The 13,475-nt window shown below is 45.1% G+C and overlaps 1 protein-coding gene across 1 annotated transcript in view; it reads right to left on the minus strand.

Moving 5' to 3' along the window:
• The window catches only part of CFAP61 (cilia and flagella associated protein 61), a 254,354-nt gene that overhangs the window by 44,599 nt on the left and 196,280 nt on the right, over positions 1 to 13,475 (minus strand). The window contains exons 23-25 of the mRNA XM_036824605.1: positions 11,210 to 11,537; positions 9,775 to 9,866; positions 3,686 to 3,891 (exon numbers count right to left, since the gene is read on the minus strand). Of these exons, the coding sequence (XP_036680500.1) occupies positions 3,686 to 3,891; positions 9,775 to 9,866; positions 11,210 to 11,537 (626 nt within the window). The remainder of the gene's footprint in view (positions 1 to 3,685; positions 3,892 to 9,774; positions 9,867 to 11,209; positions 11,538 to 13,475) is intronic.

A 13,475-nucleotide genomic window follows, 5' to 3' on the forward strand; every position in this document is an offset into this window, starting at 1 on the left:
GGTCAGGGAAACAATCGGTCATCATATCTCGGCCAAAATCAGCTAAACCATTCAGCCTGCCTGCTTGGAAAGAGCCTTGCCAGTCGGTCTGACAACAGAGAGGGCGAGCAGTGCCGGGCCAAGAGTCAGCACGGGCCCTGGCAGCGTTTCGTGGCACTTGGAAAGAACGTGGCCGCAGCCGCTTGTGCGCTAACAGGCATCCGGGAGGGGCGGGCGGGGCCTGGCGGCGCCCTGGGTACCACGCTAGAACACGATCAGCCACCATCCCCCTGTCCCCTTTCTTACAGATGTCAGTTGGCACGTCCTAATAGCCAGTGTTGTCCCATTTTGCCATCCCAAATATTCACTCCTAGCAAATCAAATTCACTTTTAAAATTATTACTGTCCTCAGTTAACAGCTGTGCCCAGACCAGTGGTCTCAAGCTCACAAGGTCTGTCTCTTTCAGCATCTCTTCTTCTCAGGGAAAACAAACTGAATTTGGTCAAATTTGAAAACAATTTCTTTTCAGAGAAGACTCTTAATACATAGCTCCCATAAAAATGTTCTTTGACGAACAACTGATTCCCCTCTAACTCAAATATTTTGCGTAAGATTAAGAGCAACGATAAAATCCTACCCACAAGCTGAGGAACAAATGAATTCACTTTCTAAATACTTGTATTTTTCTTTATTTTAAATAAATATTGGAGTCATGTCTACAAAGATCTGAGGAGGGGAAGCCTATGATCAAGGAATTTGATACTTTATCAAAATGTAGTTTATAATGGGAAACATATAGGAAGATATCCTCACACATAAAAGGTTTCAAAAGTTAAGTACTCTTTCTGGGAAAAAATAAAAATCTGTGCATGATAAAAATGCTTAGCAAGCCAGTAATAAAAAGAAACTTCCTTATCCTGATAAAGGGTGTCTACAAAAATATGTATGGCAAACGTCACACACTTAATATTGAACGAATTCCCTTTAAAATTAAGAATGAGGCCAGAGTGTCATCCCTCACTACTTCTATCCCAAATTTTACCACAAATCTTAGCCATTGAAGTAAGACAGGAAAAAGAAATAAAAGTTACAAAGATTTAAAAAGAAGAAACAAGCAAAACTGTCATTATTTGCGGATGATATAATTTTTTTGTGTGGAAAATCTAAAAGAACCTACAGGGAAATTATTTGAATGAATGAGGGAGTTTAGCAAATTTGCAGAATTCAAAACCATAAAAAAGCGCATTTCTATACACTATATAGAAGCAATCAGTAAGAAAATGATATTTACAACAGCAATAAAAATGTAAAGAACTTTGGATCATATCAAACAAAAATTAAGCAAGCCATTGATGGAGAAAATGATAAATCTTTATCGAAAGATATTAAACAGACCCACATCAATCAAGATCTACACAGCTGACCCTTGAACAATTGTGGTTTGAACTGCGTGGGTCCACTTACACACAAATTTTTTTCAGTAGTAAATACTATAGTACTACACGATCCATGCTTGGTTGATCGGCCCTTAGTTGAATCCGAGGATGTGGAACCACAGACACAGAGGGCAGAAGGTGAGTTATACTCAGACTTTCGACTTTCGACTATATTGACACTATAGTTCAAGGGTTAACTAGTATGTTATGATACTAAAATTAATATCAAAGATGTCAACTCTTACGTAATTGATCTAAGGTTTAATGCATTTCCTATCAAATCCAGTGGGGATTTCATGGAGCGTCACAAGTTTACTGTAAAACTATTGGAAGAGCAAAGGGACAAAAATATCTAAGACATCCAGAAAAAGACAGATGACGTTAAAATGAAGAATATCTGTTAACTGACACCATAAAGAAAGTGAAAAGACAAGCCTCAGAATGGAAGAAGACATACGAAGGAAACGTAAACAACCAAGTTTGTATCCAGAATATATGAACAATTCCTGTGAGTTAGTAAGAGAAGACGACCCCTGCCCCCAAAAAGGGACAAATGTCATAAACAGGCATTTCCCCAGAAACTACCATGAATGGCCCACAAACAAATGAAAAGGCACTAAACTGCATTAGAAATCAGGGAAGGGAACACTGAAACCCTGGGTAGACACCTTTCCACACCACCAGGGTGGCCAAATGTTCAAGCTGAACAGTGCCGAGGACTGCCAGGGCTGCGGAGGGCTCTCATGGCCTGCTGGAGGGAGGGGAACAGACACTGCTACCGTGGGGAACATTTGGGCATCACCTAGTACACCCGAGAGAAATTCCTGCACAGGAGGTGTGCCCACGATGCCAATGGCACCAAACTGGAACAGTATGAACATCAATCAACAGGAAAATGGACGGAGGAGCTGTGACACAGTTATCTTACACATGGAATTCCATAGAGCAGGGAAAACACACAAACTCCAGCTACACGCATTGCCACGAGCAGGCTCGCAAACGGGGCCCCAAACGGAGGGCTGGCTTTCTCCAGGGGCCACAGAACTGATTCAAAAGTAGGCAGAACAAACCAGTGCATCATTTAGGAAACCATATACTGTACGTGGCACACCTTTGAAACAAGGGTTGGCCTGGTACCCGTTTCAGTACAAAGTTTTACTGGCATGCAGCCACGTCCCTTTGTTTATGGATGGTCCGTGGCGGCTTTCACGGCACGGTGGCAGACTTTAGTACATGTGACAGAAGTCGTGTGGTCCCCAAGCTATTTACCATCCGGACCTTTATAGGGAAAGTTTGCTGATCCCTACTTTACAGGAAAGAAAGGGAATGATTAACCTAAACTGCAGGGTAGTGGTGACCTCCCAGCAGACGGAGGGGGTGTGATCAGACAGGGACTTTGAAGTAAGGCACATAGCTTTCCAGTACTATTATCCTTTAAAGTGTACGTACATGTTTGATTTATTTTTTTTGTTTCTATGATGTATTCTACAATTTAAAAACGATTTTAAGACGGAAGAGAGATTGCTTCTGACCCTGACTGTCCCCCCGCCCCAGGTACTGAGGACCCTGAATTCTATGACTTATGTCCTATGTCTATTTGTCACCATCTTGTTTTGTGGATAGCGGAAACTCTCTTAACCTTTCTAAGCAGCAGACTGCATCCAGAAGTGGATTTCTACTCTACAGTTCTAGGCTTCCTAGAGGTATCGGACAAGAGAGTGTCTCTGAACTTGAAAGACTGGGATCTAGAGCCCCCAGTCTAACCAACCTGCTGGAGCAGAATTCCTTCCCAACGTCTTAGGCAAACGGTCGCCCCCTCTGCTTGAGCACGTGCCGTGAGGAGGAGGCTGGGGTCACAGACAGCCTGTCCGTGGTGCTGGAACTCCCCCCAGGACCAGGTACCTCCATCCTGCCCCCAAATCGACCTCTTACGTTTCTGACCACTGCTCTTAGCAGCCTGTGTCTCAAGAGACACTTGAATATCATCTGTGGCATGGAGGCCATGCACGGATGTGTCTGGGACCCAGGCCTGTGCATGGCCGTGCGGCCACTTGTGGACACACCAAGAGCCTGTGCTCTTCTCCGTGGGCCTCTCCAGTGCTGGTGGATCTCATACTCTTCACTGTTGAGAAGCTCTAGCTTCTCCCAGGGGTTCCCGTGTACTTCCTGGCGCATTACAAAACACCTCCCTCATTCACAAGACATCCATGGCCTGTGTCTGCATTCCCCCCACCCCCCAACCCCCGGGAAAGGGCAACGCTCAGCTCACCTGTAGAGGTCTGGGACCAGCCCGTCCTTGTACCGAGTGCACAGGTTGTTGAGGACTTGCTCGTGCTGGCCGAACAGGCGGATGTAGTTGGAGGCAGGGAAAGGCACTTTGGAAAGGCACGTGATGGTTTCCACCATCTTGTACTTGTTAGTGTGGATTCGGAAGTAAGTCCCGTTCTTCACGTTACCTGTTACTATTTCTGAACCCTGGCGGAGGAGTGCATCAGAAAAACAACGTTAGAAACATTTCTGGACTTTGGGAACTTTATCATAGCAATTTATTTTTCAAATATAATGGACAGGTTAGAGCTTATCGCCTGTTGCAAATCACAGTAGTAGATATTGACCAAACTCGACTGAAGATAAGCACGTGTCAGAAACCATGTGTTTGAATCTGATGACTGAAAGTTCCTCAGGGTATTTGACACTGTGATTATATCGCTCCACGTTTCTAAATTAGTTGCTAGGTTACGGTCAATTCTCCGTTATTCAATACCTGGCACAGCCAGTAGGTGGAACTGGGTCTATTCTCTCCTGCGCGGTGTCAAAAGACTGTTAACTTTAATTTTTTCACAGCACCATTTTGAGAAGAACCTCCTAGTCAAACGTGCGCAAAAGGAATTTCAGTTTTTAAAGTTCTACTTGAACAAAGGAAACAAGGAAAAAGGTGAATCCCTGACAGCTGGGTTTGCGGAGGTTCAACTGTTTGGTAGGGTCTGTTCCCGGGAAGAAGGTTCAAGTTCACGGGAAATATACATACCATTCTGTGGGCTACTTGTTAGTTTGTAAATTGTGAAAGGTGTAGATTCATGGCTTTATGTCCCCTAGAAACTGGCTAAACCACCATGTGAACCCAAACGACAAGGAAAGATGCCCCTCTACCCCAGTCACGACCACTTTTTCTATTTCAGCCCCTGATGGCCACCGACTGAGGAGCCAGAGACACGCTTCCCACCGGCTCCAGCAACAAACAGAACATCCGTGGACAAACTTGGGTTTGGCTGGTGGTGGCTGAAACCACAGACTTTGCCCCTGGACTCTGAACTCAGTACACAGTAACACTCAGTAAATCTCTCCTGAGTGCATATAGATTTAAGCTTTTGCTCTGAACTTGAATGTGGCATTTAGAAATCCAGGGCAAGTTGAACTGCACTGATCCCAAACATTTACTGAGTCCCGGACATCCCCTGGGGACTTTGTCTAAACAAGGACACACGGATTAACTGGATTTTTAAGTAAATTGAAGCAACTGGTGGGTGTTTGTGTATCACGTGACTAAGCCCTGAGGAGGAACCGGCCAACTATAAAGGCACAAGGTGAGACATACAGGAGGGATGCCAGGTAAGTCCTGGGCCAGCCCCAAGGATATGCACGAGATTGGGGGACAGAACAAACACAGCTTAGGAAGGGGGTGGGGGACAGCACCCCAGGGAGGTGCATGAGGCCCAGCATCATAGAGACGGATGGATACAGAGAGGAAATCTACCTCCATAGCAAAGTGTTTAAAAAAACACCCAGTAAGGTATTATCTAACGCAACAATGGTATATGCACACAATGGGATGCAATGCATCCAATAGAAATTATTGGTGAGTTATTTCATAACAGGAAAATATGTTCCCAGTACATTTTATACTATAGAAGTATAGTATAAAAATTTATAATGTTTTATAATTTGTAGGGAATCATTCTATTTTCATAAAAATAAGCGGTATCGTTTATTTGTTTTTGTGTCAACATTTTAACAAAATGTTAATGGAGGGGGCTAAGACTAAAGCTGCTGGTGCCAAACTCAAATGGTCTTTAAAGTCTTGTATTTATTCTTAGAGATGCTCGCAACGGGCGCGTTCGTCACTCTCATAGCTCTGTGTGTATTTAATTCAGAAATAGCATTTGATATGATGAGCCACCAAGTAAAGCTGACCCTGGGGAGGCCCCTTCGCAGTCAGGGGTGCCTTGGTGAAGTGGAATGAGTGTCTGGGGGAGGGGCTGCTCTCTGGCCTTGCTGGCGGGGCGGCTGGGGGTCTGGGAGAGGGGGCACTGGCCACAGTTCTGGCATAGTTTTAGCACCAGGTTTCCCTGGCCTCAGTGGACAGCAGATCCCACAAGGTTGTGGACCCTCCTCTTCCTCTTTGACATTCCTTTATGCTGAGTGATTAAGGAAGGGAACTCAGGCATCAGAGGGGTACATCTCGGGATCCAGCCACGTGGCTGACAATATTTTTGACTTGGCAAAGGGTTTCACTGAATATCCCACCCTCTGCTCACAAGCACTTGTATTTGGGGGCTTATTCAGTGGATACTGAGCACCTCAACTCGAGGGCCACGGTGACTCCGTGCCTGGTGTCTCAGCGTCACGCGCCCTCTGAGGTCACCCTGTTCCACAGGGGCTGTGTCGTCAGCATCGTTTCCAGTGATGTGTCGTCATGGGTCTGTTTATTTGGTGGAGGGGAGTTGGCCTTACTTTTTAATTTAAAGGTTGAATTTAAAGGCACACGGAGGAAAGAAATGCCCAGTGGTGCAAAGACAGCACATCTTGACTCTGGAAGTGACCGTGACCATTGTTAATGAGATCTGGCACTGCGATCACATAACCAGGGGGCCGTCCTGGGCATGTGGCATCAGAATAGTTTGCATTGACATGAAAGACAAGTCGCCTACAGATGGGTTTCTCAGACACAAGTTACCCCTGTGGGGCTGGGCAGACTTATCTAAATTTCTGAGGTCATTCCCAGTCACTGTTGCTGACAGATGGGAAAATCCAGTGAAGTCCAGGAGCCTTTCTGCTTATCCTCCCAGAAAATCACTCCACTAAACAAGGACTTAAGGCAGCTTCCAGCCCTGCCACCCGGTGAGGGATTCTGGGCTAACGATGATGATGATTTCATACACTTTCCAATTCTGTGGGATGTGGCTAGTTTCTTCCTTTAAGTATATGAATAAATTGTTAGGAGATTTGGGTGTTGAGTTTAAAATTTTGACAGAGTAACGGGTTCTGATGTGGTTTTTTTTTTTTTTTTTCTCTCTTCCTTTTTTCCTGAATATAATTATCCTTTTGAGCTCCTTTACGATTTTGACAAAGATTGGAATATGGCTCTGGAATTCACGCCAAACAGAAGACCCAGGGGTAATCAGACTCGGCGTGCAAGAAACCAGGTTCCCAGCTCCCACGATGAATACACAATTTTACATTTAATGGTACCCAGGCAGAGTTTGTTGTGACAAATTTCTTTATTCCACGGAGGATAAGCCAACAAAGCATGCGGACTGGAATCTGCGGATCCATTCATTATGTAGACGACTTGGGGTCCCCTGTCTTCCTTTTGTCGGGTTACCTCATGAATTACTAAAGCATCTCCTTACTTAAAATCCCGACGCATGAGTGCTGCAAGAGTCTGATGAGATTCATCTGTACTACATTTGCTGCAAGAACAGTAATTTAGTTTCTCTAGTGAAATACTGCTCAATGGGCTCCATTCTCGATCCACTGGCCATATTTAGGCGACTGCCTGACCATTTTGGCAACAATTTCACTTAATCAAATTAATTCCAAATCCAAAAGATTGCCATGGAACCATCCTACATTTTTTTTTTCTTGGTGAATAAAATGGGAAAAAAAAAATCAGTTTAGATCTTCTGTACTAATTAAAAAGGAGGCCCACCTGGCAAAACGGTTAATTACAGTCAGGGTTCCTGCTCAAATACGGTCACAGCACCAGCCAAAGAAGCTATTCAAGTTCCATTCTTATCAAAACTCTCATTATCGAAAACTCCCTTTGGCTCCTCCTCTGACTTTATGCCGAGAGAGAACCAGTGGTTCATAAATAAATGACACTGCATATCAGAAATCACACACTGTCCTTGAAGAATCTGGTTCTGTGTGAAACCAAGTCCCGTATTTCCTAGCTTTTGAACCCATTCCCACCGTGTACTGTCCGAATTCCTGACCCACAGAATCTGTGAGTGGAATCCAATGGCTGCTTCGTGTCCCTAAGTTTTGTTACACAGCAGTGGAGACTGAAGCACCATTCGCTACGGTCCTTTCTTGACTTGTAAGAACATTTTGCATCAGACTGTGGATACAGGACACACCTGAAAGAATCTGGGAAAGGCCCAAGGGAAATAAGTTTTAAACACACAGCATCCATCCTTTCCTTGGAAGAACCAGGTTTCATTATTTTTCTGGAACTATAATTGACAACATCTACCACTGATGGGTCACCTGTTTTATTCCTTGAAGGCAGTGTTATTTTATATGTGATCCCTAATAACCCCAGAAATGCAGAGGAGTTGATAACTTGTCCAAAGTCCATGGGAAGTCGACGGAAGAGCTGGGATTCTGACTTCCCGAAGAGAGAGGGTGAGGGGCCAGGAGCCTGGGACATCTGGAGTCTGCTCCCCCTTATGGAATTTTCCAGCAGCTTCTACTACATCTCATTGGCCAGGACCTGCCACATGGCTGACCTCATTCTCAAGGAAATCTGGGAGATGTGCTTATTTTAAGTTAGTCAGATCATTAACCCTCAAAAAAATTCAGGATGAGAAAATGGGAGTGGAAGCAGGCAACCTCCAGCGTCTGCCTCACTGACGAAAAAGCAAACACGACGCACCAGAAAGGAAACCCCAGTTGACAACAAACACCAGTTGGGACCGAATGTCCGATAATCTTACCTGAGAAGCTCACCAACCGACCAACCACGCTGTGTCCTTTCTAGTTACCTTGAACACAGGGAACGCCCCTCCCAACCCCCAAGCACACGCAGCTTCAGCTTCACCTCGCTGGCCCTTCCTGTGTCATCCAGGGAGGGCAGGAGAACAGGGGGACCTGGACAGACATCCCAGACCCTAAGCAATTTACTTGCTATTGCCACAGAGGTGGTTATTTTAATTATCTATGGATTCATCACAGGCTACCTCAAAACTTAGTGGCTTAATGTCCTTCAGGAGGTGGATGGATAAACTGTGGTCCATCCAGACAGTGGAATACTATTCAGGGCTAAAAAGAAATGGGTTCTCACGCCACGAAAAGACATGGAGGGAACTGAAATGCAAATTATTAAGTGAAGGAAGCCAATCTGTAAAGGCCACATGCTGTATGATTCCAACTCTATGACATTCTGGAAAAGGCAAAAGTATGGAGACAGTAAAAAGGTCAGTGGTTGCCAGGAGTTGCAGAGGGGGGGGAGGGAGGGATGAATAGGTGGAACAGAGGGGTTTTTAGGGCAGTGACACCACTCTGCATGATACCGTAATGGTGGGTACATGTCATTACACATTTGTCCAAACCCATAGAATGTACAACACCAAGAGTGGACCGTAATGTAAACTGTGGGCTTTAGGTGATAATGATGCATCAACGTAGGTTCATCAATTGTAAAAAATTTACCACCCTGGTGGGGATGTTGATAATGGGGGAGGCTGTGCATGAATGGGGGCAGGGGGTATATGGGAAATCTCTGTACCTTCCTCTCACTTTTGATGTGGACCTAAAACTGCTCTAAAAAATAAATGGCTTAAAATGACAATACATTTTTATAACCTCAGTCTTTGGGAGTCAGAAATTGGGAATAGCTTATCTGGGGGATTCTGGCTCATGGTCTCCTGTACGTTTTAGTCAAGATGTTGGCCAGGGCTGCATCATCTGAAGGCTGGACTAAGGCTGGAGGACCAGTTCCACGGTGGCTCCATCACACGACAGGCTGGTGGAGAAATCCTCAATCCCTCTCCACGTGAACCTCCCGAAGGGCCGCCTGGGTGACCTTACAATATGGCAGCAGTGACCCAGGAGGGTGCAAGTTGGAAGCTGTATTATCTTTCAGGACCTGGCCTTGGAAGTCACACACTGTCATTTCCACAATAGTCTGCTGGCCACACAGGTCAGCCCTAGTCAGTGTGGGAGGGGACCATACAAGGACATGAATACCAAGGGGTGGGAGTCAGTGGGGGCCGTTTTGGGGGCCAAACTACCACATGGCTTTCTGATGCATGAACCAATACATTACACTAAAGACTGAATTAAGAATTTCACCCCTAGCCCCATAAGCAAAGTGTTATATTTGAAAGTAAAATGAAATTCAGGAATAATACTTACAAAATCAGACTGGGCCATTTGTACCTCCAGTGGGGTTGGGATGGCGGGCTTGGCGATATGCAGATAATGGTACGACCCAGGGAGGATGCCTCCTGGTGGAAATGGCAAGTTTTCCACATTTTAATTCAGTCGGGTAACAACTGGGTATCAGGGCTTACATCTGTACCACAGGACAACCAGAGATGCCTGCCATGGTGTATGCTACTCAAACTTTCCCACTCAAGTACCTCTATTAGCAAGGAACACCCTGTGATTTATTTTATTTAATAAAAATCAACGTGAATGTGCCGTTATAACCCATAATATAGCCACCAATGTTCCAAGATGGGCCAAGCTGATCCCGTGCATCCTGATTTCCCATAACTTGTGGCATTCTAATCTCTGCCTGCTAAAGCCAACCAAGACTTTGGTCTACAAATGTTGCCGTGGTGTTCCCATTCTCCATCCTCCTCCACTATGTAACCAAAATACTAAGAAAGTAAATGTTATAAGGAAAATCAACAAAGTTCTTGTTCAATGCTTTAGAAAACTCGTATTATGAAACTGTTACTATTTCTAGCTTGCCCTAGAAGCCCGAGCCTGGTCTAGCTCTGATCAGCCTCTGACACCCATGCCTTGTCTTCCTTTCCTACGTCCACCACCTTTCCTAAGGTCTCATCCAGAGTGAGAAGGAGATCACGACCTCTCGGAGGCCATTTAGTTGGGTAGATAAACACAAGGACTGCAATACAGGGCTTTTGTCTCTTTAGCCTGATGTTTTGTTTACTGGATTAGGGTGCACAGACCCCCTAGGGGTCCATGGATGACTATGGGGGTTGGTCCATCAACCTTCTGGAAGTAAACATACAGTTTTGTAAACATGTGCATTTTTCTGGTAGAAGATCCACAACATTCAAAGATACTGTTTTCAAGGGTAACTCCCACCTCCCAAATATAAGAAAGTTCTGTGTCACTCATATGATGATCTCCTTAGGGGTCAATAAAGCTGAGGGGATAAAACTGGACCGTTTTACAGCTGCTAATAGTCTAGCTTATCCATCCAGACAGCAGACCAAAGCCTGGGAGGCTTGGAAGTTCTCCTTACCTCTCAACTTATATTGAGAATGAAAGTTTGGTAAGATGTCAGGGCATCAAACCATACACCAGTTGTGAGGGACCTCTGGGCAAGTTACTGATCATCCCCTAGTCTCAGTTTCCTTATATGTAAAGTAAGCATCACATTCTTATGTGAAAAATTTTATCACATCAATTCTGATGTGATAAAATCAAGTCCATCATAAATAGTTAAACATAAGAGAGAGCCCTCCTGTGTCTCTGTGCAAACCCACTGAGGGACACAGGCGCCTCCTCACCAAACCTACAGGTAACAGAGGGCTGGCTGGTCCAGATCCAACCAGTGGCTCCATCACAGGGATGAAGGTGGCCCACTACATACCTTTGATCTTGGCTCCCCTGTACATGGGGATGAGTCGGTCAAGGTCAGCCGGCGGCTCAGTCACAGGTTCGAGGGTCGGGTCAAAGAGGTTGAGCATCGCTGCTGCCAGCTGGAAGCCAATTTCCTTGGAATTGAAGTTGCTGTGAGTCCACTCATTTGAGTAATACCTGTTGGAGAACTTGGTGAGGGAGCCGGCAGCTCTGATGGCTATGTCATTGGTGTGGAAGTTGGTGTCGATCACAAGTCGGCCGTCGTAGACAAGGCACGCGTCGTTGAAGGCTCTAAACGTTTCGTAATCCACGTTCTTCTCACAGAAGCTGAAGAACATCTACAAAGTGAACAATCACATTATTTCTAGTTATCACTCTTCACTGTACCTTCCCAACAGGGTGAAGAGTCTCTATTTTATTACTTGGGGCACACAAGAAAACCTAAATCTACGAAAAGTATGTCATAATGGTGTGTGTATCTTTGGTACGAAGAAGAAATTAAGATCACTCAATGTCACTCTTTTTTTTTATTGCTCAATCTAGACATCCAGTGGCGAGGGTGCCACGTGGTGGAATATCTCCCACAAGAGCACGTTCTTCCCCGTAAGGAGGTTTACATTCATAAACACCACTTTCCCCTCATTCTCGGACATTTCGAATCGCTCCTTCTCAGCCTCCTTCCATTTTCCTCTCCTGCGTCTGACACTTAGGTCTCGCCAGGTTCCTTCTTGGGGTCACTTCGTCCAGTTTTGAGGCTTCAGGCTGCCCCATTCCTGCCCCTTTAAACCCAGAAAGCCTGTCCCTCCCTGCAGGATGCCCCAGAGAGGATGCAAGCCCCGTCCGCCTTGGTACCCACCAGGTTTGGGCTCCTGCCTTGTTACTTCCTGCCCTGGGATGGCAGATGCTGATTCAGTGAAGATTTACAAGGTACCTGCAGGCCCCTCCATTCTCTGCCCAAATTTTAATGCGTTCTCTTACTTATCTGGAGATCATCTTCCATACTGATGTTAAGTCATTAAACCAGTCCAAGTTAGCTGTTTTTAAGTCTTCAGCTGTCACTGAAGTAGCTAAGTTGAATCATTTTTATCTTTACCTAAACACAGTTTGCCACCTTATTAAAAGCATGCTAAGAAATGAACATATGACCTGGGTCCTCATCATACTGGTGGATACCACACTCCCTGCTTCCTTCACACACCAGCTCTACCCACCTCACTTGCCCCATTACGTACAGAAATCAGCTGTCCTGAGCCAGAGGTAACCCCCTTCCATGCCCTTCCCCACACCTAGGAATGGCGCGCCAATGAGGAATGAGCCACAAATGAGCCTGCAGTAGTCACTAGTCACGGGTGACTATATACATTTAAATCTGAATTAATTACAATTAAACAAAATTTAAAATCCAGACCTTCAGTTGTGGTGGCCTATTTCAAATGCCCAAAAGCTACAGGTGGCGGTGGCTGCCATATTAGACTGCACAGACGTGGACCATTTCCACCATCGCAGATAGTTCTATCGGACAGCACTGGACTCAGATCCACCATCCCTATGACGTCCTTTCTTCTCCCTCAGGGAACCGGCAGGGCCTTTGCCCTTTTCCCTGTCTCTGTTCACTCGGATGTCTAATCCTATCCCAATTACTCTCATCCAGGCAGTTTCTTTCTTTCAAACCTCTTTAAAATTTTTTCTGTTTTATAACCTTGCTCAGTGACCACAGGAAAATATATTTCTCTGAGTCCCTGACTCTGAAACTTTCTGTCTCTCTATTCCTCTTTTTTTTTTCTCCTCTACTCCTTTCCCATCTCTATAGAAACAGACTTCCCACTCATAGAAAAATAGGAAAGACATTTGATTTGAATTGAAATTATGCATGAAAAACAGGACCATTAATGCTCAGCAGCCCCCTTTAGCATCCCCGCAAAGTTCTTCTACCTACCCAGTTTTTCTCCTACTTAAAACGACTCTTTTATTAAGGGGCACATACATATACTAGCCCTTGTTTTCCTGGGTTTTAAAGACTATCAGTACCTCTATCATATTATTTTATATGGTTTTGGCGTAGGCATTGATGCTACGGTTACATTTGGGACATAGGGGTTTGTGGAATAGAGTGAACGCCGGATCAGCAAATCCAACACTGTCCGTGGGAGCATGTGTTCTGAGTTACAGACCTCTCAGACCTCTCAAACACAACTCACGTGCTCCTGTAATGCCAACTGAATAGTACATAGTGGATGAAAATATGAAGTAGGAACATCTGCTTTAAATGCTTCTAC

This window comes from Balaenoptera musculus, chromosome 15, assembly GCF_009873245.2.
Source record: "Balaenoptera musculus isolate JJ_BM4_2016_0621 chromosome 15, mBalMus1.pri.v3, whole genome shotgun sequence".
NCBI classification, from domain to species: Eukaryota; Metazoa; Chordata; class Mammalia; order Artiodactyla; family Balaenopteridae; genus Balaenoptera; species Balaenoptera musculus.